Genomic DNA, 24,486 nt, shown 5'->3' with positions numbered 1-24,486 from the left:
AGGGAGAGGGAGAGGAAGGCCTGCTCCCTCTCCCTCTCCCCAGAGGGAGAGGAAGGGGCCTGCTCCCTCTCCCTCTCCCCAGAGGGAGAGGGAGCAGGCCCTCTGGGGAGAGGGAGAGGGAGCAGGCCCCTTCTTATCGCCTGACGGGTGAGTTTCCGAGCGGATTCGACCCGTATCTCTGTACTGAATCGGCGAAATCATCCGTTATCAGCACCTTTCAATAGGGCCAATATGGCCATACTGGCATACTCACCCTTGGCTGAACGTGTCATTTCCAACTCTCTTGTCGGCGCATGGAAACTAGGGGCTACTAATATATACTATTCTCTGCCTATCGGGACGTAACTCGGATGGCGCCGATTCAATACAGAGATACGAGATACGGGTCGAATGGGGTGGAGTTTCCCCGGTACACACAGATCTCCATCTCTCTCTTTCTCTCTCTCTCTCTTCAGGTGGTGGATGGTCCCGAGGGCCGAGAGGTCCAGTTGATCAACAGGAAGTCTCTGCGCTCGCTGACCTGCCAGCTGCTGGCCCTGCTCATGTCCCTGGAGGACCGGCAGTCGGCCGTGGGCCTGAAGGTGGAGGCGCTGAGCCAGCGCTACCTGGCCGTCCACAGGACGCCACTGAATCCCTGTGAATACGGCTTCCTGTCCCTCAGTGAGCTGCTGAAGAGCCTGCCCTACCTCGTAGAGGTGACCTACTGTTCTGTTCTACAAAACCTACACTGTTTTCTAAATGTTTCTTCTGTTCTCAGCCCAGATCAAGGTTATAGTTTCTCTGCCCAGATCAAGGTTATAGTTTTGAATTTTTCATTATAGTTTAGTTGGTTTTGATTCGTCTTTAGAGCGGGTTTGCTATTTATTTTATTCTTTTAAGTGACACAGTTTAGATTAATTTGAGTGATTTAGTGTTTTTCATACTTTGACCTTTTTGAATCCTGCACCTGACGAATAACCCAGAGTAAGTAGGCCTATTCTGTAATAAAACAACTCAACAAAATATATAATGTACTGTTGGTAACGAGAATATCTAAAACTAAGGGGATTTTGTCTATAATTGTTTTATTGTTAACCAAAATGATTTTTTCAAATTTATTTTAGTTTTCGTTAACTATAATAACCATAGCCCATATAATTACATTTTTTCTCTCGTGCTGGTTGTTCCGTTTCTCTCCTTCTCTGCTCATATAATCTCTTTTCTGTTGTCCACTGCATGGATTTAACCATGTTTTAACAATGGTCCTCTGTCGTCCCCCTCCTCAGTTATACTATGAGGACACCAGTCCAGACTCGTCTCCGTACGGCCGCAGTGCCAGCGGCCGTGAGGAGTGGGTGAGGCTCACCAAGCTGTACCAGTTTGCCCGCAGCGTGCGTGCCCTGCTCCACACCTACCACTACAACCAGATCTTCCTCACGGAGTTCCTCGGAGCCTACAGCAAGTTCACCGGCTGCAGCCTCCAGCCGCGAGCCTTCGGCTACGCCAGCACCGATGAGCTGCTGAGTGCCATTCCACAGGTCTGAGACGCCTCCAGTTTCATTTCAAAAATTCATTTAGTTTGTCCACGTGGATTTAGGTTAATTGAAATGATGTTGTACAACAAGTGTATGTCAACTGCTTGATCTTGTACACAAAGGGATCAGTATATGCTAGTTTATTTTGGTTTAGTTTTTTGTTTCATACAAATCCACCGCATGGACATGTTATGAGCTACCAGTCAGTGGCCTTGTGGTTAGAGTGTCTGCCCTGAAACTGGGAGGTCGGGGTTCGACCCCCAGCTGGGTCATACCAAAGACTGTAAAAATGGGTCCCTGCTTGGCACTTGCAGATCTACAATCTATGAGCTTGTAGATCTGCAATTTTTTAATAGCTAATTAAGTATGACATAATGCGTAAAACACCAAAAGGGGTTCCCGGTCTGAATGGATTAAATCCAGGAACCCCCATCTATTCAGGTGGATGCGATTCATGCATTTTTATTGAGCTGAAATGATTTTTCTGATTGACTAGTGTGTTCCTATCAATCAGGTTTCTGTTGATTGACTAGTGTATTCTCATCAATCAGGTTTCTGTTGATTGACTAGTGTATTCTCATCAATCAGGTTTCTGATGATTGACTAGTGTGTTCCTATCAATCAGGTTTCTGTTGATTGACTAGTGTATTCCTCATCAATCAGGTTTCTGTTGATTGACTAGTGTGTTCCTATCCATCAGGTTTCTGTTGATTGACTAGTGTATCCTCATCCATCAGGTTTCTGTTGATTGACTAGTGTATCCTCATCCATCAGGTTTCTGTTGATTGACTAGTGTATCCTCATCAATCAGGTTTCTGTTGATTGACTAGTGTATCCTCATCAATCAGGTTTCTGTTGATTGACTAGTGTATCCTCATCAATCAGGTTTCTGTTGATTGACTAGTGTATCCTCATCAATCAGGTTTCTGTTGATTGACTAGTGTATCCTCATCAATCAGGTTTCTGTTGATTGACTAGTGTATCCTCATCAATCAGGTTTCTGTTGAATGACTAGTGTATCCTCATCAATCAGGTTTCTGTTGATTGACTAGTGTACTGTATCCTCATCAATCAGGTTTCTGTTGATTGACTAGTGTACTGTATCTCATCCATCAGGTTTCTGTTGATTGACTAGTGTACTGTATCTCATCCATCAGGTTTCTGTTGATTGACTAGTGTACTGTATCTCATCAATCAGGTTTCTGTTGATTGACTAGTGTATTCCTATCCATCAGGTTTCTGTTGATTGACTAGTGTATTCCTATCCATCAGGTTTCTGTTGATTGCCTAGTGTATTCCTATCCATCAGGTTTCTGTTGATTGACTAGTGTATTCCTATCCATCAGGTTTCTGTTGATTGACTAGTGTATTCCCATCCATCAGGTGGTCTGGATCAAAGGGCACAGCCACAAGAGGATTATCGTTTTGAAGAACGATATGAAAGGTAAGCTCTATACTTATATTATACTTAAATAATAATCATAATCCTGAGTATTATCCACATTTACACCATTTAATTTGCACTCGGGGACTTAAAAGTTCACTGCAAAATCCTATTACCGATAGATACGCAATTAGCGGATGGATATCATGTCATTTTGAGGTTAAATGATGGACTTTACGGCCCTTCTTCCTGGGCCTTAGTGGGAGGTAGAGCCTTACGCTTATCATCTGGCAAGTGAGATGTGATTTTTGAGGAGCGCTAGCCCCTCCTATATTTAAGCAATAAGCCACGAGAGATCTCAGGTTACCGGGTATTTTACAATGGCTGGGGGCGTAGGCAGACCCGACGCGGAGCGGAGGGTCTTCTACCCCCCAGCCATTGTAAAATATATTTATATTTTTCAATAGCTAAAGCATAACATAATGCTAACACCAAAAGGGGTTCCCGCCCAAAATGGGTTAATGTGAGATTTTGGGGCCTAAATAATACTATTATTTGAAGCTTTTTTTGTATCAAGAAGTGATCAATGTCACCATGGTCCACATACTGTACAGTGTACACTGGGGGTTTCAAAAGGGCCATTTGTCCAGAGGGAAAAGGGCTCTAGCACCCCCTAGTGTCTATCTAGTGCACGCCACTGGAGCCGCCCCCTCTAGACCAGAAATCATACAGGCTGGACCAGGCTAGTCTGCCCTTGGTGTGTGTGTTTACACTAGGGCATTCACTTCTAGTCATTTTTACTAGTTGCCTAGTTGTTTAACTACCTAATGTACCTATTCTTTTTTTTTTGTTGGAAATGAACATTTGTACATTTAAAAACTGTAACATTGGTGACTAACTATAATCTACCTGATCTTGAGTCCTACAAAAAAAAACGTTTTTTTTTATTTGTATCAACTAGTCAACTAGTACCAACAAGGTCGACTAGTGGATTTACTAGTTGACTAGTTGCTTAATGCCTAGTGTTCACGTGCACTGTTTTGGTGTCCAGCCAAGGCATGCTCTGCAGCATCAGACAGCCCGCTGCCAGAGGAGGAGAGGAACGACGACAGCCTCTCCAGCGGCGCCACCTCCAGAACTCACAGTCCAGGTAAAATAAGACCCACCTCCAGAACTCACAGTCCAGGTAAAATAAGACCCACCTCCAGAACTCACAGTCCAGGTAAAATAAGACCCACCTCCAGAACTCACAGTCCAGGTAAAATAAGACCCACCTCCAGAACTCACAGTCCAGGTAAAATAAGACCCACCTCCAGAACTCACAGGGAAACAAAAGTTTAAAAAGTACATTTGTGTTGATTTCTTTCGCTGGTTCAACTTCTGCCTCTTCTGAGTTGGAGCGCAATAAGCGCATGCATGCAGAAGCAGCGCACGCGTGCATGTGCGCTCAAGAGCGAGCTTGCGCAATGTATTATGGGGCAGATTTGCTTTGCTGTGTTTTTGTAGTGACCATCGGATGGTCCCTACAATTCCCGGTGCATTGTGGGATACTTCAGTCCACTACATTAGGGTGCAAAAATGCTCACTACATATTCGGACACTATAACAAAATAGCGGAACCCCAAAGTAGTGCACTATATGGGGCATAGGGAATGAATTAGAACGCAGCCCAACTAACTCCAGAACTCACAGTCCAGGTAAAATAAGACCAACTAACTCCAGAACTCAGTCCAGGTAAAATAAGACCAACTAACTCCAGAACTCACAGTCCAGGTAAAATAAGACCCACCTCCAGAACTCACAGCCCAGGTAAAATAAGACCAACTAACTCCAGAACTCACAGTCCAGGTAAAATAAGACCAACTAACTCCAGAACTCAGTCCAGGTAAAATAAGACCAACTAACTCCAGAACTCACAGCCCAGGTAAAATAAGACCAACTAACTCCAGCACTCACAGTCCAGGTAAAATAAGACCAACTAACTCCAGAACTCACAGTCCAGGTAAAATAAGACCAACTAACTCCAGAACTCACAGTCCAGGTAAAATAAGACCAACTAACTCCAGAACTCACAGCCCAGGTAAAATAAGACCAACTAACTCCAGAACTCACAGTCCAGGTAAAATAAGACCAACTAACTCCAGAACTCACAGCCCAGGTAAAATAAGACCAACTAACTCCAGAACTCACAGCCCAGGTAAAATAAGACCAACTAACTCCAGAACTCACAGCCCAGGTAAAATAAGACCAACTAACTCCAGAACTCACAGCCCAGGTAAAATAAGACCAACTAACTCCAGAACTCACAGCCCAGGTAAAATAAGACCAACTAACTCCAGAACTAACAGTCCAGGTAAAATAAGACCAACTAACTCCAGAACTCACAGCCCAGGTAAAATAAGACCAACTAACTCCAGAACTCACAGCCCAGGTAAAATAAGACCAACTAACTCCAGAACTCACAGCCCAGGTAAAATAAGACCAACTAACTCCAGAACTCACAGCCCAGGTAAAATAAGACCAACTAACTCCAGAACTCACAGCCCAGGTAAAATAAGACCAACTAACTCCAGAACTCACAGTCCAGGTAAAATAATACCCACCTCCAGAACTCACAGCCCAGGTAAAATAAGACCAACTAACTCCAGAACTCACAGTCCAGGTTAAATAAGACCAACTAACTCCAGAACTCAGTCCAGGTAAAATAAGACCAACTAACTCCAGAACTCACAGTCCAGGTAAAATAAGACCAACTAACTCCAGAACTCACAGTCCAGGTAAAATAAGACCAACTAACTCCAGAACTCACAGTCCAGGTAAAATAAGACCAACTAACTCCAGAACTCACAGCCCAGGTAAAATAAGACCAACTAACTCCAGAACTCACAGTCCAGGTAAAATAAGACCAACTAACCCCAGAACTCACAGCCCAGGTAAAATAAGACCAACTAACTCCAGAACTCACAGCCCAGGTAAAATAAGACCAACTAACTCCAGAACTCACAGCCCAGGTAAAATAAGACCAACTAACTCCAGAACTCACAGCCCAGGTAAAATAAGACCAACTAACTCCAGAACTCACAGCCCAGGTAAAATAAGACCAACTAACTCCAGAACTCACAGCCCAGGTAAAATAAGACCAACTAACTCCAGAACTCACAGTCCAGGTAAAATAAGACCAACTAACTCCAGAACTCAGTCCAGGTAAAATAAGACCAACTAACTCCAGAACTCGGTCCAGGTAAAATAAGACCAACTAACTCCAGAACTCACAGTCCAGGTAAAATAAGACCAACTAATTCCAGAACTCACAGTCCAGGTAAAATAAGACCAACTAACTCCAGAACTCAGTCCAGGTAAAATAAGACCACCTCCAGAACTCAGTCTTGAGAAAATGCAAACGGATTTGTAAAGTTTCAAATGAAAGTTTTAAACGAAACAATTGTCAAGTGCTATATGTACTGTATTCATTCTTTAGATCTTTTAGATTTAAGCATCCAAATGCTTTCCATTATACTCCATGCGGTGGAACTAGGCCTGTCACAATTGTCTAATCGCAATTATTTGAGATAATCTCAATTATGTATTCATGAATTAAACAAGCCCAAATTGATTAAATCAATTAATTACCAGCTGCATTATTATTATCTGTGGGTCTGCTGCTGACGTTATGCCACTTTGTAGCTGCGCTTCGGCTCCGCTGTTATGCTCAAATTAGTGACCCTAAAGAATTCAACATGTCTGGAGACGAGGCAGCCAATCAGAACTGCTCGACTAGCCATACCGTGCAGACGATGGGATGTTATGGGTTGTTGCCAGTGGTGGCAACTGTCGTGACAGAAATAAGCTAAGCAGCCTCCAAAAACCAAACCAGGCAAGCAACTGTGAATGAATCCATGTTAGGCTGGAAATATGCAGACTTGGCAACACTCAGCAGAAAGACTAGCGGTGTCCGTCTACCGGTCGCAAGTTTCCCAGGTAAACGCTGACCTGCCGCTTCTACGAAGCAGCTGGTAAAAAGCTGAAATGGCAGTAGAAAAAAAGGGTTTTTAGATCTTGGCAGCGAGTGAGTTTTAACCAATTTAGACCTGAGGACGATTCTACAAAATGTCTTCTAAATCCTGACAGTTTTCTGAAATTCCTATGTTTCTGGTGTGGTGTTTCTCAGTGGTGCTCAGTATTTCATGTCAAGGACCCCAAACATTGGATCTGTTGTGTGGTCCTGTTCCCCAGTAGATCTGATGTGTGGTCCCGTTCCATCCTGTTCCCCAGTAGATCCTGTTCCCCAGTAGATCTGATGTGTGGTCCTGTTCCCCAGTAGATCCTGTTCCCCAGTAGATCTGATGTGTGGTCCTGTTCCCCAGTAGATCTGATGTGTGGTCCTGTTCCCCAGTAGATCTGATGTGTGGTCCTGTTCCCCAGTAGATCTGATGTGTGGTCCTGTTCCCCAGTAGATCTGATGTGTGGTCCTGTTCCCCAGTAGATCTGATGTGTGGTCCTGTTCCCCAGTAGATCTGATGTGTGGTCCTGTTCCCCAGTAGATCTGATGTGTGGTCCTGTTCCCCAGTAGATCTGATGTGTGGTCCCGTTCCATCCTGTTCCCCAGTAGATCCTGTTCCCCAGTAGATCTGATGTGTGGTCCCGTTCCATCCTGTTCCCCAGTAGATCCTGTTCCCCAGTAGATCTGATGTGTGGTCCCGTTCCATCCTGTTCCCCAGTAGATCTGATGTGTGGTCCCGTTCCATCCTGTTCCCCAGTAGATCCTGTTCCCCAGTAGATCTGATGTGTGGTCCCGTTCCATCCTGTTCCCCAGTAGATCCTGTTCCCCAGTAGATCTGATGTGTGGTCCCGTTCCATCCTGTTCCCCAGTAGATCCTGTTCCCCAGTAGATCTGATGTGTGGTCCCGTTCCATCCTGTTCCCCAGTAGATCCTGTTCCCCAGTAGATCTGATGTGTGGTCCCGTTCCATCCTGTTCCCCAGTAGATCCTGTTCCATCCTGTTCCCCAGTAGATCTGATGTGTGGTCCCGTTCCATCCTGTTCCCCAGTAGATCCTGTTCCCCAGTAGATCTGATGTGTGGTCCCGTTCCATCCTGTTCCCCAGTAGATCCTGTTCCCCAGTAGATCTGATGTGTGGTCCCGTTCCATCCTGTTCCCCAGTAGATCCTGTTCCCCAGTAGATCTGATGTGTGGTCCCGTTCCATCCTGTTCCCCAGTAGATCCTGTTCCCCAGTAGATCTGATGTGTGGTCCTGTTCCATCCTGTTCCCCAGTAGATCCTGTTCCCCAGTAGATCTGATGTGTGGTCCTGTTCCATCCTGTTCCCCAGTAGATCCTGTTCTATCCTGTTCCCCAGTAGATCTGATGTGTGGTCCTGTTCCATCCTGTTCCCCAGTAGATGCTGTTCCATCCTATTCCCCAGTAGATCTGCTGTGTGGTCCCGTTCCATCCTGCCTGCCCTCCCCGGAGCTCCACCCAGACCCCGTTCCTCAGCCGGCCGACCTCATTCACTTTGAGGGAAAGACCCCGACGACACAAGCAGCAATCTCCACAGGTTGGTGCTTTATGCCACACACAAATGCTTGCTTTTTAGTGTGTAAGCCACACACAAATGCTTGCTTTTTAGTGTGTAAGCCACACACAAATGCTTGCTTTTTAGTGTGTAAGCCACACACAAATGCTTGCTTTTTAGTGTGTAAGCCACACACAAATGCTTGCTTTTTAGTGTGTAAGCCACACACAAATGCTTGCTTTTTAGTGTGTAAGCCACACACAAATGCTTGCCTTTTAGGCTCTTTCCCAATTCATTTTTTAACCCTACCCCTCAGCCCTTGGCCCTAGCCCTTATCCCTTGGCCCTTCCCCTTGCCCCTAGATAATGAGTGTCAAGGGGTAGGGGGATAAATCATCACCCTAGGAATTGGAACGTCCCTAAATATTGAACGTCCCTTGTAGATATTGATATACAACCTGTTCTCAGAAAATAGCTGATCTGCAAGCTCACTACAGGCCAGTGGTCCCCAAACTTTTTCATGTCAAGGACCCCCAAATTGACAATAATTAGCCCGCAGACCCCCATTTGAAGAGATATGCCAGGGACCCCATAGATTTTTACGAATCTAGCAGTGTCACGGACCGCCAGTGTGACATGCATTAGTCCATGGACCCCCATTTGATGGCATTTCTGTCTCTGGGACCCCCAATTTATATTGTAAAATCATTGTTAATTAACTCCGAGTGGTCCATTTGGTTCCAAACTATCATTTAGCTGGGGACCCCCTAGCTACCTCTCTGGACCCCCTCTGGGGGTCCCCATAACCCACTTTGGAAACAACTTTCTATAAGCTGTAGATCGGCTATTTTGGGAGAAGAGATGGAACGTAAACATTGCTGTGGTTATGATGAAATAAATATATTGTAATTTTGTCTCATCTTGGTAGCCCACCAGAATGTAATTCAGCTAGATATAGCTCATTCTGACACCTGCTCAACAGTTGTACCTGATTCATTGATTATTGTATTAACAGTTTGTATAGAATGGGCACAGTTATATCATATACAGGGTTAAAAAAAAGGAAAAACAATTTACAGTATAGAAAGAAGGGGCTGTGGTCACTGTGTTCATTGTTTTTAATATCATTAAGAACAGTCATTTTCTATCATGTCCTATGACAAGTCGTGGTATGCTACATATGAAATTATGAATGATATGATATGAATGACAATGTTTCAAATTCAACAACATTTAGGACAAATGCCATCGTGATTCATCTCCAGTACAGGCTGTACAGCAGCTTGCATTCTGTTCCATATAGCTGGTTTGCCTGGGGGAAAAAACAACACCATTGCTAATTAGTTATGTAACTTTTGCAACTTGTTGGGATTATATATATAATGAAATGTAATCAATGTATTCAATGTTCAATTCTTTGACCAAAATAAACTAAACTGAACTGATTAGCATAACATTGGTCATGATTAAACCATACCAGCTATCACTGCAGCGAGTAGCCAACGTTATGCAGCGACAGCGTTGTGTAGGTACAGTAGGCTATTTCACGGCTTTAAAGAGCTCCAAAAACTGCAGAATGTTGACATATTGTGGTCTGACTAATGCCTGCTAGTTAAGCTATAGCTTGCATCCGAGTTGTTCCACCGGGGCAACGGCGGTAAATAAAAAATAATAAAGCGCCGATGTGAAAAATGAATGGTTAACGTTACCGTAACGTTGTATGAATGCAACTCCGTATGAATGCAACGCCGTAGCATATCGTTAGTTCAAGTGAGGTAACGTTAACCTTTGCTAGAGATTGCGATATTTTTGGCGATGCAGATTGTTAACACATTCAAATAATATTGGTTATTATCATATTCTTCCATAATAAAGGACGAAAAAGGCGTCTTACCTCGTCCGCCTTCCGCCCTCTGATGTCCCTCCGTTGTGTTGCTCCGTTTTAAGTCTGGTCGCGAATCCCCTTCGTTTGAAGGGGATCCAATCCCTTGCCCTTGGCCCTAGCCCTCGCTACAAAGAGAATTGAGATAACCCTTCCTCCTCACGTGAACGCGCATCAGCAAGGGGAAGGGCTAAGGGACATGGAGAAGGGGGGAATTGGGAAAGGGCCTTAGTGTGTAAGCCACACACAAATGCTTGCTTTTTAGTGTGTAAGCCACACACAAATGCTTGCTTTTTAGTGTGTAAGCCACACACAAATGCTTGCTTTTTAGTGTGTAAGCCACACACAAATGCTTGCCTTTTAGTGTGTAAGCCACACACAAATGCTTGCTTTTTAGTGTGTAAGCCACACACAAATGCTTGCTTTTTAGTGTGTATGCCACACACAAATGCTTGCTTTTTAGTGTGTAAGCCACACACAAATGCTTGCTTTTTAGTGTGTATGCCACACACAAATGCTTGCCTTTTAGTGTGTAAGCCACACACAAATGCTTGCTTTTTAGTGTGTATGCCACACACAAATGCTTGCTTTTTAGTGTGTAAGCCACACACAAATGCTTGCTTTTTAGTGTGTATGCCACACACAAATGCTTGCTTTTAGTGTGTGTGTGTGTGTGTGTGTGTGTGTGTGTGTGTGTGTGTGTGTGTGTGTGTGTGTGTGTGTGTGTGTGTGTGTGTGTGTGTGTGTGTGTGTGTGTGTGTGTGTGTGTGTGTGTGTGTGTGTGTGTGTGTGTGTGTGTGTGTGTGTGTGTGTGTGTGTGTGTGTCTTTATTTTGCCGTCGGCTTATCTTGTACTTGCGTTTTCAGAAATGGATAAACCCGCGACGGCGGTCAATCCCACATCCGATGCACCAGAATCCTTCGCCGCCGCTGTGCCAGTGGACACGCAGCCTGGCGCCCCAGCAGAGGCCGTGGTCGCCCCAGAAGAGGCCGCGGTTGCCCCAGCCGCCCTACAGTTTCCAACCAGCAAGGCCACAGCCTCCACTGGCAGTCCCGGCAGAAAAGCCCCACGTAGCAAAATTAAGCTAGCTGTTAATTTCTCGTTTGCGGCCGGCCCCTGATCGCTCTCTCTCTCTCTCTCTCCATCCGAGATGCAACACATCTAGATAGCAGGTGACACATGCAACTCTTAAAGAGAAGAGTTATCTGGTTCCACGTAAAAGAAACTGTCCTGAAGGACATATTGCTCTTGTATCCGTGACGTGCCAACAGACTGCTGCGTTCTTCTGTCCCGCCTCATCACGTCTGTATTTTCCATTCCTTTCCCTCGCCTTGTTCTTGTCACAACGTGTCCTTGTGAGATTGCTCCCCTCAAGCTGTGATTTCCTTTTTTTTTTTCCCTCATGCAGATTTTCTGCAACATTTTAGTTGTTTTGGTCAGAACTTTCCAACTTCTGTTGGAGTTTCTGTCCAGGTAAGTTGAGATCCATACTGGGTGATGGATCACCTTGTGGCTCACAGCGGACAATGAATGCAGAACCAGAAAGAAATGAGTTAGTTGGCACTGTATGCTGAATATTAACATTAGGAGTGCTGCTAAGACTATTAACAAAGTTCCCTTTGCTAAAAATCCCAGATATTTAGCTACCTACAATCTCCGTTTATAGAGAATTTAATTATTGAGACTGTTTATGTTCACAAGTATTGTTGAAGTAAGGAACCGTGATGTTTAGTTGGCTGTGTCACAGAAAAGACAGAACCTTTCATTTCTGACTTAGTACAGAAGCACATTTCACAGTTTTTTTACCTTTTTTCAGGCAGCCACAGAAACCAGTGAATTATATAATAGAACTGCCCACGTCATTGTTTCAGGCCTCTCTTAGGGAGCGTTTCCTCTTGTAGAGAGGTCGAGGTCATTTGTCTTTCAGATATTCTCTTGTCTCCCTTTCAAGAAATGGACCTGAATTGTTTCTGTCATGAAATGGGAGCAGAATTGTTCATTTTTCTTATTAACACTATTTATAATAAAATGTTGTGTTCTGTAAAAGTACGGCCTAAGTTAGTTAATGGAGTAATCTGGTGGAAAGGTCCGCGATGGGACTGAACAGACTAATATTAAGTTAGTTAATGGAGTAATCTGGTGGAAAGGTCCGCGATGGGACTGAAAGGTCCGCGATGGGACTGAACAGACTAATATTCAGGGAACTGTTAAAATGCCATTTATTGTTTTGTGTTTTCCCATTCATGGCCTTTCAGACGTTTCCAGCTGGGATCTGAAGGTCGTTGTGTTTCCAGCTGGGATCTGAAGGTCGTTGTGTTGTTGCAGCGTTTCCAGCTGGGATCTGAAGGTCGTTGTGTTGTTGCAGCTGGGATCTGAAGGTCGTTGTGTTGTTGCAGCCAGCACTGCGCTCGAGAATATAGCTGGAATGGCCAGGCATGTTCTGACACGGTGAAACCCAACCAAATGGACCTGGTTACATTGAACACTGAGGGTTGTACTAGTCTGTAAGGGTGAGGCATTAGCAGAGACGTTCACTGTGTGTGTGTCAGCCAACCCCATTTATGTTGTTTTAGCTGTAACTCGGGCAGTGGTGTGTGTGTGGTTTACACTCGAGACGGTGGCGTGAAATATGTATGGTGTGTGTGCATAAATAATCGTTATGCATGGTGTAAACCGAGGGGAGCGTGCGAGAACGGAGACCCTTTTTCCCTTAAGATCTATTCAGTCTTTTCATTTCCACAACATTTTTAGGGATTATTATAGACTTGACATCACCCTTGCAGTTGTCACTTAAATGCTCAAGGTTGTTTTGAGTAAACCCTGTTGCTGCTAAAAGCATTGCATCTGAGGTGATGTCCATGCTAGGTTGATGACTCGGGAGGCGAGCCGAGCGCTCCTTAGTTTTGCTTTAAGGTGAACGGGTCTTGTTTTTAGTGAGGTGTGGCGGTGGAAGGCTTTACGGGGTACGTAACAGGAAATCCCCCTGGAATAATATAGTATGACACACAGAGGGACCCCCCTTGCGGCTCTCTGGAACCTGCCTGGCTCTTACAATGGCTTGTATCTGCCACGGCGCTGAAGGAAAAGCTCTTTGGATGGATGCCTTGCCACTCCCATCTCAATCTCACAGAGTCGTTTTTTACGTAGTGTATGTTTCCTTTTGTTTTCTTGTCTCGAGTGCTGACGAGGGTTGTGCGGGTTGTTTTGATTCCCCCACTAAAAAAAAACGCCTGCTTCCCACAAATGGGTTTAGCAAAGACCAAGAATTCAGCGCTGAAGTTAAGAGGGCTGCTACTGTTTGTTAAACAGAATGTGTTTTGTGGAAATGGGCAGGTGCCCATTTTATCCTTTTTCTGTCGAGTTTGTTTTTTCTATCCAATGTTGGCGTTTTCATCATGACTTTCCTCATTGTAAGACTACATTTAGATTTGACGTTTAAAGAAGGAGAAAAAGAAGACCATGTTGCATGCCGAGTCTCATGCCCTATTCAGATCACTATAGCCACTCCCCTATAGCCCAGATCACTATAGCCACTCTCCTATAGCCCAGATCACTATAGCCACTCCCCCTATTAGCCCAGATTGCCATTTGATATGCTTTTAATTGGGGGTGTTGATAGGGTCCCCCCCCCTTAATCTTTTTAGTAATTGTCTGAAAACCTCTTAAGAGATTTACTTTGGCAATAAAACAAATGTGTTTTTTGTATTTTGCGCAAAACCCCCTAACTAACTCCCTAAAGTGCTACAGTGACTACTAACTCAAGAAGGTTAAAACGCATATTTTCTTTCTTTTTTTTTTTGTTTCCTCTATCCGGCTTTCTCCTTTTCCGTTTGGTTACATCAGTGAGAAAGCTGTCTGTCACGCTGCTCAGAATATGCACGTTTGCATAGTTTTGGTTCATTAGAGATGTGCTGTGAATTGGGTTGTAAAACGGGGGGGGGGGGGGGGATTATGGTTCTGTGAAATCTTAATTGCATTTATCCGTTTATAATTACATTTATTTCACAGTGGTACTTTTCGTCTTCTTCCATTGTTAAAATTCCACAGCGGTTACTTTTTGTCCCTTGATGTTTAAGTTGCATGTCTCAACTGCTCTGGAGTCCTATGTGTTCTACTGTTGTACAATTAGTGTATTTATGGAAGTTCTTTCAGTGACCTAAAGTCAAGATGTGTTTTTCTCTCACTGATGTACATCCCCCCCCCCCCCCCCCCCAACCCCCTCCTCTGCCACACAGAAGTCGCTGTAACAGTCTAAACGTTGTTGATGGGACCAAATTGATTTCTGTTATGAATAAATTATAACATTCACAAGCATTATCTCTGGTTGGTAGCGATGGTTTTTTTTTCTCCTTCCAATGAACATTTACACTATTTGAATTATTAAATGTCAGCAATTTATTTGTATATTTAAGGTATTTGTCATAACTGCCCTACGCAATTCGTGATTACAAAAAAACTAAAACCGGAACGGAAATAAAAATGTTCCAGTGTTCAATGCCAAAAAAGCACAATTAAGAGATCAGATTCTAAAAATGTCTTCTACATCCTGACAGTTTAAATGTCTTCTACATCCTGACAGTTTAAATGTCTTCTACATCCTGACAGTTTAAATGTCTTCGGTTTAAATGTCTTCTACATCCTGACGGTTTAGATGTCTTCTACATCCTGACAGTTTAAATGTCTTCTACATCCTGACAGTTTAAATGTCTTCTACATCCTGACAGTTTAAATGTCTTCTACATCCTGACAGTATAAATGTCTTCTACATCCTGACAGTTTAAATGTCTTCTACATCCTGACAGTTTAAATGTCTTCGGTTTAAATGTCTTCTACATCCTGACAGTATAAATGTCTTCTACATCCTGACGGTTTAAATGTCTTCTACATCCTGACTGTTTAAATGTCTTCTACATCCTGACAGTTTAAATGTCTTCTACATCCTGACGGTTTAAATGTCTTCTACATCCTGACCTGAGATCAGATTCTATAAATGTCTTCTCCATCCTGACCTGAGATCAGATTCTATAAATGTCTTCTACATCCTGACAGTTTAAATGTCTTCTACATCCTGACCTGAGATCAGATTCTAAAAATGTCTTCTACATCCTGACAGTTTAAATGTCTTCTACATCCTGACGGTTTAAATGTCTTCTACATCCTGACGGTTTAAATGTCTTCTACATCCTGACAGTTTAAATGTCTTCTACATCCTGACAGTTTAAATGTCTTCTACATCCTGACGGTTTAAATGTCTTCTACATCCTGACGGTTTAAATGTCTTCTACATCCTGACGGTTTAAATGTCTTCTACATCCTGACGGTTTAAATGTCTTCTACATCCTGACTGTTTAAATGTCTTCTACATCCTGACGGTTTAAATGTCTTCTACATCCTGACAGTTGAAATGTCTTCTACATCCTGACGGTTGAAATGTCTTCTACATCCTGACGGTTGAAATGTCTTCTACATCCTGACGGTTTAAATGTCTTCTACATCCTGACGGTTTAAATGTCTTCTACATCCTGACGGTTTAAAATGTCTTCTACATCCTGACGGTTTAAAATGTCTTCTACATCCTGACGGTTTAAATGTCTTCTACATCCTGACGGTTTAAATGTCTTCTACATCCTGACGGTTTAAATGTCTTCTACATCCTGACGGTTTAGATGTCTTCTACATCCTGACGGTTTAAATGTCTTCTACATCCTGACGGTTTAAAATGTCTTCTTCATCCTGACGGTTTAAATGTCTTCTACATCCTGACGGTTTAAATGTCTTCTACATCCTGACGGTTTAGATGTCTTCTACATCCTGACGGTTTAAATGTCTTCTACATCCTGACAGTTTAAATGTCTTCTACATCCTGACAGTTTAAATGTCTTCTACATCCTGACAGTTTAAATGTCTACTACATCCTGACAGTTTAAATGTCTTCTACATCCTGACGGTTTAAATGTCTTCTACATCCTGACAGTTTAAATGTTTCTACATCCTGACAGTTTAAATGTCTTCTACATCCTGACGGTTTAAATGTCTTCTACATCCTGACGGTTTAAATGTCTTCTACATCCTGACGGTTTAAATGTCTTCTACATCCTGACGGTTTAAATGTCTTCTACATCCTGACGGTTTAAATGTCTTCTACATCCTGACGGTTTAAATGTCTTCTACATCCTGACGGTTTAAATGTCTTCTACATCCTGACGGTTTAAATGTCTTCTACATCCTGACGGTTTAAATGTCTTCTACATCCTGACGGTTTAAATGTCTTCTACATCCTGACGGTTTAAATGTCTTCTACATCCTGACGGTTTAAATGTCTTCTACATCCTGACAGTTTAAATGTCTTCTACATCCTGACGGTTTAAAATGTTTTAAAGTTTAAATGTCTTCTACATCCTGACAGTTTAAATGTCTTCTACATCCTGACAGTTTAAAATGTCTTCTACATCCTGACAGTTTAAAATGTCTTCTACATCCTGACAGTTTAAAATGTCTTCTACATCCTGACAGTTTAAAATGTCTTCTACATCCTGACAGTTTAAAATGTCTTCTACATCCTGACAGTTTAAATGTTCTTCTACATCCTGACGGTTTAAATGTCTTATACATCCTGACGGTTTTCTGAAAAAGCTTTTTCTATGTCAGTCGTTCTTCGATTTTTGCATCCTGATGATGTAAGGGTGAGGTTACTGTGGCCAGCGATGCATCCTGATGATGTAATGGAGAGGTTACTGTGGCCAGCGATGCATCCTGATGATGTAAGGGTGAGGTTACTGTGGCCAGCGATGCATCCTGATGATGTAAGGGAGAGGTTACTGTGGCCAGCGATGCATCCTGATGATGTAATGGTGAGGTTACTGTGGCCAGCGATGCATCCTAGATGATGTAAGGGTGAGGTTACTGTGGCCAGCGATGCATCCTAGATGATGTAAGGGTGAGGTTACTGTGGCCAGCGATGCATCCTAGATGATGTAAGGGAGAGGTTACTGTGGCCAGCGATGCATCCTGATGATGTAAGGGTGAGGTTACTGTGGCCAGCGATGCATCCTGATGATGTAATGGTGAGGTTACTGTGGCCAGCGATGCATCCTAGATGATGTAATGGTGAGGTTACTGTGGCCAGCGATGCATCCTGATGATGTAATGGTGAGGTTACTGTGGCCAGCGATGCATCCTGATGATGTAATGGTGAGGTTACTGTGGCCAGCGATGCATCCTAGCCCATTTTGACCTGAGATCAGATTCAAAAAATGTCTTCTACATCCTGACAGTTTTCTGAGAAAGCTATGTTTCTATGTCAGTCGTTCTTTGATTTTCCAAAAATAGCAGATCTACAAGCTCGTAGCGCGCCACTCGGTGGCGCGCTACGAGCTTGTAGATCTGCTATTTTTCAATAGCTAAAGCATAACATAATGCTAACACCAAAAAGGGCACAATCACATCTCATGGTTTATAATATTACCTGAAAGGAGAAGTGTAGACTAAATGAGTCCATGTCGCTTATCCTTATTTGGTCTTGGAGTTGCGGCGTTCTAGTCAAAGCACATCGCACGGTACGAAATATCTACAGGCTGTAGATATTTTGTACCGTGCTTTTATTTTTATGAATTAAGACCTTTTTGTTCTAATCATGCACTTCAGTTCCATTAGTCCCTACTTCAACCCATAGCTTGGTGGTTTTGAACCTTTTTCACATCAAAGCCCATTATGTATTCAGCATTTGAGCCACGGACCACCATTTGAGCCACGGACCACCATTTGAGCCACGGACCACCATTTGAGCCACGGACCACCACGGACCACCATTTGAGCCACGGACCACCATTTGAGCCACGGACCACCATTTGAGCCACGGACCACCATTTGAGCCACGGACCACCACGGACCACCATTTGAGCCACGGACCACCATTTGAGCCACGGACCACCATTTGAGCCACGGACCACCATTTGAGCCACGGACCACCATTTGAGCCACGGACCACCACGGACCACCATTTGAGCCACGGACCACCATTTGAGCCACGGACCACCATTTGAGCCACGGACCACCATTTGAGCCACGTACCACCATTTGAGCCACGGACCACCATTTGAGCCACGGACCACCATTTGAGCCACGGACCACCATTTGAGCCACGGACCACCACGGACCACCATTTGAGCCACGGACCACCATTTGAGCCACGGACCACCATTTGAGCCACGGACCACCATTTGATGACGTCAGACCCAAAACTAAAGAATTTTGTTGGATAAGATTTTGTCCACAATTCCTGGATGCTGTATTGATGTTGATACCGTAAGTCAAGGAATAACAGGCAAACGTTGATCAAAATGACCAGGATTGACATTTGGGAGATTTTTCATTCTGTTACCAGGTGTGCTAAATAACACAAAATAACACAAAACGAACAACTTGAAAGCCATCGTTTTCAAGATGGCGTCCACGAAGGCTGCCGGTACACCGTTCATACTAGGCTGAGGAATATATCCCACCCTTTTCACATTGGCCTGTTATAGCGCCACCAACAGGTGGATTTTTGCAAAACACATTTTTGGAACAAAATGCCTCAAATCATCCAATTGCCATCCATGGCGTAAGAAGAAATGGCACCCTTTTCACATTGGCTATCTATAGAACCACCAGGAGGCCACAATTAAGCTGACCTGCCCTAGAGACCTGTGCCCCGAGGGGCACTTTTTCTAGTTTACAATGCAGATGTTTAACAATAATTTAGTTACACTCTCAAGAGTGCAAGAGTCCACTTGGTTACCAACTCTCCTTCATTTTGCTGGGGACCAACTGGAACCCCCTCAAGGACCACTAGAGATCCCCGGACCACTGGTTGAAGACCACTATAATAATAAAATGGACCGTTTAGAGATGTGAGCTTCCACCGGGCTTCTCAAGTGCGTGAGTGGTTCCAGGACTACCCACGACACCAATGACATCACAACCGTATAAATTGTTCTTTAAAAAGACTTGTGCGATACACTAAACATCAGAGCTGCTTTTATCCTAACAGGTTCATCTGGTTCATCTGGTTTCATCCTAACAGGTTCATCTGGTTCATCTGGTTTCATCCTAACAGGTTCATCTGGTTCATCTGGTTTCATCCTAACAGGTTCATCTGATACACTAAACATCAGAGCTGCTTTCATCCTAACAGGTTCATCTGCCAATAATTTATCAACACACATTGTTGCTGCTGCTGTGTGAAATGTTTCACTGGACGATACATCTGGAAGGAGGTTATCATAGCAGTTACCCGGTAAAAGTGGGACACAAGATCTACTGCTTTGAAGACTACTCAAGGAAAGGGGGTTGCATTACAGTAGACGTCTTTGACACAGTGTCGTTATGCTGGAGGAAGTTGACCCCAGTAACCCCTGGAACAGGAGAACGAGTCACTCGGGAGAGACTCGGAGTAGAACCGCTGCTCCTTCGCCTGGAAAGGAGCCAGCTGAGGTGGTTCGGGCATCTGGTTAGGATGCCTCTCGAGCGTCTCCCTAGGGAGGTCCTCGATGCACGCCCCACTGGGAGGAGACCTCGGGGCAGACCAAGGTGCAGATGGAGGGATTACATCGACTCACTGGCCTTGGAACGTCTCGGGATCTCCCAGGAGGAAGTCACTAATGTTGCTCTGGAGAGGGAAGTCTGGAGCTCTCTGGTGGAGCTGTTGCCCCCGCGACCCGACTACGGATAAGCGGTTGAAGATGGATGGATGGATGGATGAACTAACCACAAAGTTGCTAGTAATCACTTGATTGCTGATACACAACACCTGCATCCAAAGGTCCCAGATAACAAAAGATGATTGCATCAACATTGTGATTGTCAGTCTGAAGGATGCAATGCAAGGTTGCTATGTCTAATATCATGTCCCATTAAAAAAACACTTTTACTCTAGGGTAGAGACTGACACGGGAGTGGATTTTCACTCCTGTCCCACTCCCACCAGAGTAAAACATAATTCCATCCTGTCCCACTCCTGTAGAATCAAAACAAAAGATCACAGGATCTACTGAATGTGTCAAACTGACATATAAAAATTGAAATCGCTATAAAATCTCCTATACAAAATACATATTTAGCCCCATGCTCGAATGACCCCACCCCCCTGTCAAAAACAGCTAAAATCCCTAAAACGAAAGAAAGCAGCAAATGAAAAAAAAATGAACAAATAAGGTGTCTAGACCTATGTTTTGAGGGTCAAGGATCTCAGTGAAACTATTCTTAAAGTGACCACATGCGCCTGTGGCGTGCTGGTGTGCAAATCAGTGCCTCCATCACAATTTAATCACATTTCTACCAAGTAAGAGATATCAATATTGCATATAGTAGTAGTAAGTATAAGCCTTGCCGAGCCATGAGGCGCATAGGGCAGGAGCCTATCTGTAAATAACATCCAGGAACGCCACCGACTTCTCTGGGCCTGAGCTCATCTGAGATGAACTGAGGAAGTTTGTACAAAGTACTCATTCTGACAGACAGTACCGTGTCTTGATTGACTGTCGCCAGGTCTCTGAAAGTTCAGTGCTGCTCTGCTGCTGGGCATCCGCTCACCAACTGGCAGTGCTGCTGGGCATCCGCTCACCAACTGGCAGTGCTGCTCTGCTGCTGGGCATCCGCTCACCAACTGGCAGTGCTGCTCTGCTGCTGTGCATCCGCTCACCAACTGGCAGTGCTGCTCTGCTGCTGCTGGACATCCGCTCACCAACTGGCAGTGCTGCTCTGCTGCTGCTGGACATCCGCTCACCAACTGGCAGTGCTGCTCTGCTGCTGCTGGACATCCGCTCACCAACTGGCAGTGCTGCTCTGCTGCTGCAGGGCATCCGCTCACCAACTGGCAGTGCTGCTGGGCATCCGCTCACCAACTGGCAGTGCTGCTCTGCTGCTGCTGGACATCCGCTCACCAACTGGCAGTGCTGCTCTGCTGCTGCAGGGCATCCGCTCACCAACTGGCAGTGCTGCTCTGCTGCTGCTGGGCATCCGCTCACCAACTGGCAGTGCTGCTCTGCTGCTGCTGGACATCCGCTCACCAACTGGCAGTGCTGCTCTGCTGCTGCAGGGCATCCGCTCACCAACTGGCAGTGCTGCTGGGCATCCGCTCACCAACTGGCAGTGCTGCTCTGCTGCTGTGCATCCGCTCACCAACTGGCAGTGCTGCTCTGCTGCTGCAGGGCATCCGCTCACCAACTGGCAGTGCTGCTGGGCATCCGCTCACCAACTGGCAGTGCTGCTCTGCTGCTGTGCATCCGCTCACCAACTGGCAGTGCTGCTCTGCTGCTGTGCATCCGCTCACCAACTGGCAGTGCTGCTCTGCTGCTGCAGGGCATCCGCTCACCAACTGGCAGTGCTGCTGTGCATCCGCTCACCAACTGGCAGTGCTGCTCTGCTGCTGTGCATCCGCTCACCAACTGGCAGTGCTGCTGTGCATCCGCTCACCAACTGGCAGTGCCACCACCAGTGCCTGGCCATGAGTCATTAGCAGAAATGTGTACATGAATTATGTTAAGGTTAACTTATTCTGTTAAATTTCATACAACCAATAAATATATTTTTCAAAGTGATGTCATTGCTTCCACAAAGCATTCAACCCATCCATGTAATTACAATTTAAATAAATGGTAACTTACGGTAACACTGACATATCTCTTATCATTTATACCAGTAAGACGCCAGAGGGCGAGAAGCGACCTTGTATGCACGCATCCGCCTGGGTGACAGCAGACTGCTGCGCTAGCGCTGGCGCGCTGGTCTCTGGTAGGTCTCTACCAGAGACCTACCAGGGCAGGTCTCTGGTAGAGACCTGCCCTGGTAGGTCTCTACCAGGGCAGGTCAGCTTAATTGTGGCCTCCTGGTGGTTCTATAAATAGCCAATGTGAAAAGGGTGCCATTTCTTCTTACGCCTTGGATGGCAATTGGATGATCATTTGGTTACCAACTCTCCATCATTTAGCTGGGGACCACCTGGACCACCGCCCTGACCACTGGTTGAGAACCATTGCTGTAGAGTGTCTCTCCAACTCTTTAAAGGAGAATTCCATGCTAGAAGGCTTTCTTACTTTTCTTACCTTTCTTTGTAGTTGTTACGTCCCCATCAAAGAGGTCCAGGTGTTTTTTTGTGCAAAAACTCCTTATTGGCTATTTCCCCTACCATAAGCCCTCAATGAATTGCATTGAATTTAATGGGAATTGAATGGGGCTATGGGGTGTTGTGCTAATTCGCTTATTTCCATCGAAATAAGTAGTAAAGTGTGCCGCTTGGGATATTATTTACATTATGAAGAGAGGATATATACAAAAAATCACACCCGTGTGAACTGAGTGGTGTAAGGTTTTATATAGCATGATCAGCTGTGGTCTGACGTAATGTCTGACGTAATGAAATAAGGTAAGGTATTATGTAGCCTGATCAGCTCTGATCTGACGTAATGAAATCACACCCGGATGTGATTTCACAACTGGCTTTTTCTGTGCAGAGAAAATGACCATGGTTGCTACGGTCATCCAGTTCACCCGGGTGTGATTTAATTACGTCAGAAATTATTTTGAACATAGCAACCATGCTCATTTTTTTCTGCACACAAAAGCCAGTTGTAGGAGTGGTTTACACCACTCAAAAAATAATAATTTTGAGCGATGGAAATAAGCGAATTAGCACGTCTCACATTTGCCATTGACAATGAAAGATGAATTCACATCATATTTACGTCATATGTGCCTGAAATATGACGTAAATTTGTGGCAACACAAACATTAAATGCCGTTGACAATGAAAGGAAAAATGACGTCATATGTAGACGAGTAAATCGGCTAACCAATCACATAAGTTCAGTTGTCATCTTCATTAATTCATGAAGAAGTATATTCCTTTTTTATTGGATGGTGTACGACAACAATAGCGCCCCTCACTTCACGCGGGTGTGATTTTGTTATTCTATATACAGTATAACCTCTGGTAACCTGTGTTTGTCCCGTTTCCTGCGTAACCAATAGCAACAGCCTTTCTCTCGTTACACCCAGAGTAATCTAGTAAGAGAGTGGCGACACTAGCGTTGACTCCCATTGTAACAATGGAATGCGGAAGTGCTCATTCTATCTCAACGGGATAGTTAGTTCCAATGTTATGTGTGGAACTATAGCCCATAGCACCCCGCTTTGCGGCGAGATCAAAGCGTGTCGCCACTCCCCTACAGGCCAACTAAAGGCAGTGTGTTCTCAAACCGCTTCACGTCAGGGACCTCCACATTAATATTGGCTGCAGCCTGCAGACCACCACCTGGATTTGGATTGTTTTTTTTTAAACAAATATTCTAAAATGGGTGGTTTAACCCTGTAAGACCCGGATACATTTCTACTTGCAAAAAATAGATTTCAACCTTACTACTACTTTGTACTACTAGGACTTATGTTAAAAAAATATGTTAAAAAAAAAAAAAAAAAAGTTTAATGAAAATGTTATGCAAATTTATAATAATTATTAAAATAATATTAATAAATTAATAATTTACATTCGGTGGATATCTTTCACAATAATACATGATACATGTTCTAGACATTCTAATGATCACACAAATATATGTATTACATGCATTTTAGTTACTTTTATCAGGGTTAAAGATTAAAGGTCATAGGTAAATTTTGATTAGAAATTGCACTGAGTCCAGAGATTTTGAAGTTGTGTAAATTTGTGCCTCTGTGGGGGGTATTTATATGCAAATATCATGACCAATGGCATTGCAAGACTAAACAATGAACATCAATGATGATGTTTAGGTGAAAAAAGAATAGAAAAAAAAAAAAAAGAGTTAAGTGATTAATTAAAATTAAAATGTTACCGAGAAGCATCGCTGGGTCTTTTTGATGGTATATCTACACATTTTGTTGGGGACCCCTGGGGGTCCTGAGGTCCTCGGACCCCACTCTGCGAACCACTGAACCAAGGGAATCTTCCGCAGACTAAACCATAAGATGGAAAGAATATTAGAAGCCTTATAAGTAAGGTTAGACATTATCTATAATGGGAGATTCACCAGTAAATATATAATTGCCATGAGAAATGTATGTATGCTACAGCTGTGTCAGAACGCATTCAATTCAATTTGCATTCAATTAAAGTCTGTAACAACCTCTTTGGTGAGGTTGCCACCATGTGGTGCAGAGAGGAACAGCAACATTAAAATGA

General features: G+C 44.1%; 1 protein-coding gene across 2 annotated transcripts in view; it reads left to right on the top strand.

The window, feature by feature from the left end:
• marf1 (meiosis regulator and mRNA stability factor 1) overlaps positions 1-14,549 on the top strand; it is a 56,933-nt gene extending 42,384 nt beyond the window's left edge. For both annotated transcript variants that reach the window (XM_079499643.1, XM_079499644.1), the window contains 6 exons: positions 456-695; positions 1,266-1,517; positions 2,898-2,958; positions 3,950-4,048; positions 8,292-8,450; positions 11,156-14,549. In XM_079499643.1, the coding sequence (XP_079355769.1) occupies positions 456-695; positions 1,266-1,517; positions 2,898-2,958; positions 3,950-4,048; positions 8,292-8,450; positions 11,156-11,409 (1,065 nt within the window). In that variant the 3' untranslated portion in view covers positions 11,410-14,549. The remainder of the gene's footprint in view (positions 1-455; positions 696-1,265; positions 1,518-2,897; positions 2,959-3,949; positions 4,049-8,291; positions 8,451-11,155) is intronic.
• The last annotated feature ends 9,937 nt before the right edge of the window (positions 14,550-24,486 follow it).

The sequence above is a fragment of the Electrona antarctica genome (genome assembly GCF_951216825.1).
Source record: "Electrona antarctica genome assembly, chromosome: 4".
In the NCBI taxonomy this organism is placed as follows: domain Eukaryota; kingdom Metazoa; phylum Chordata; class Actinopteri; order Myctophiformes; family Myctophidae; genus Electrona; species Electrona antarctica.
Note: the sequence above shows the minus strand (reverse complement) of the source record. Positions and strands in the feature narration are given on the sequence as shown.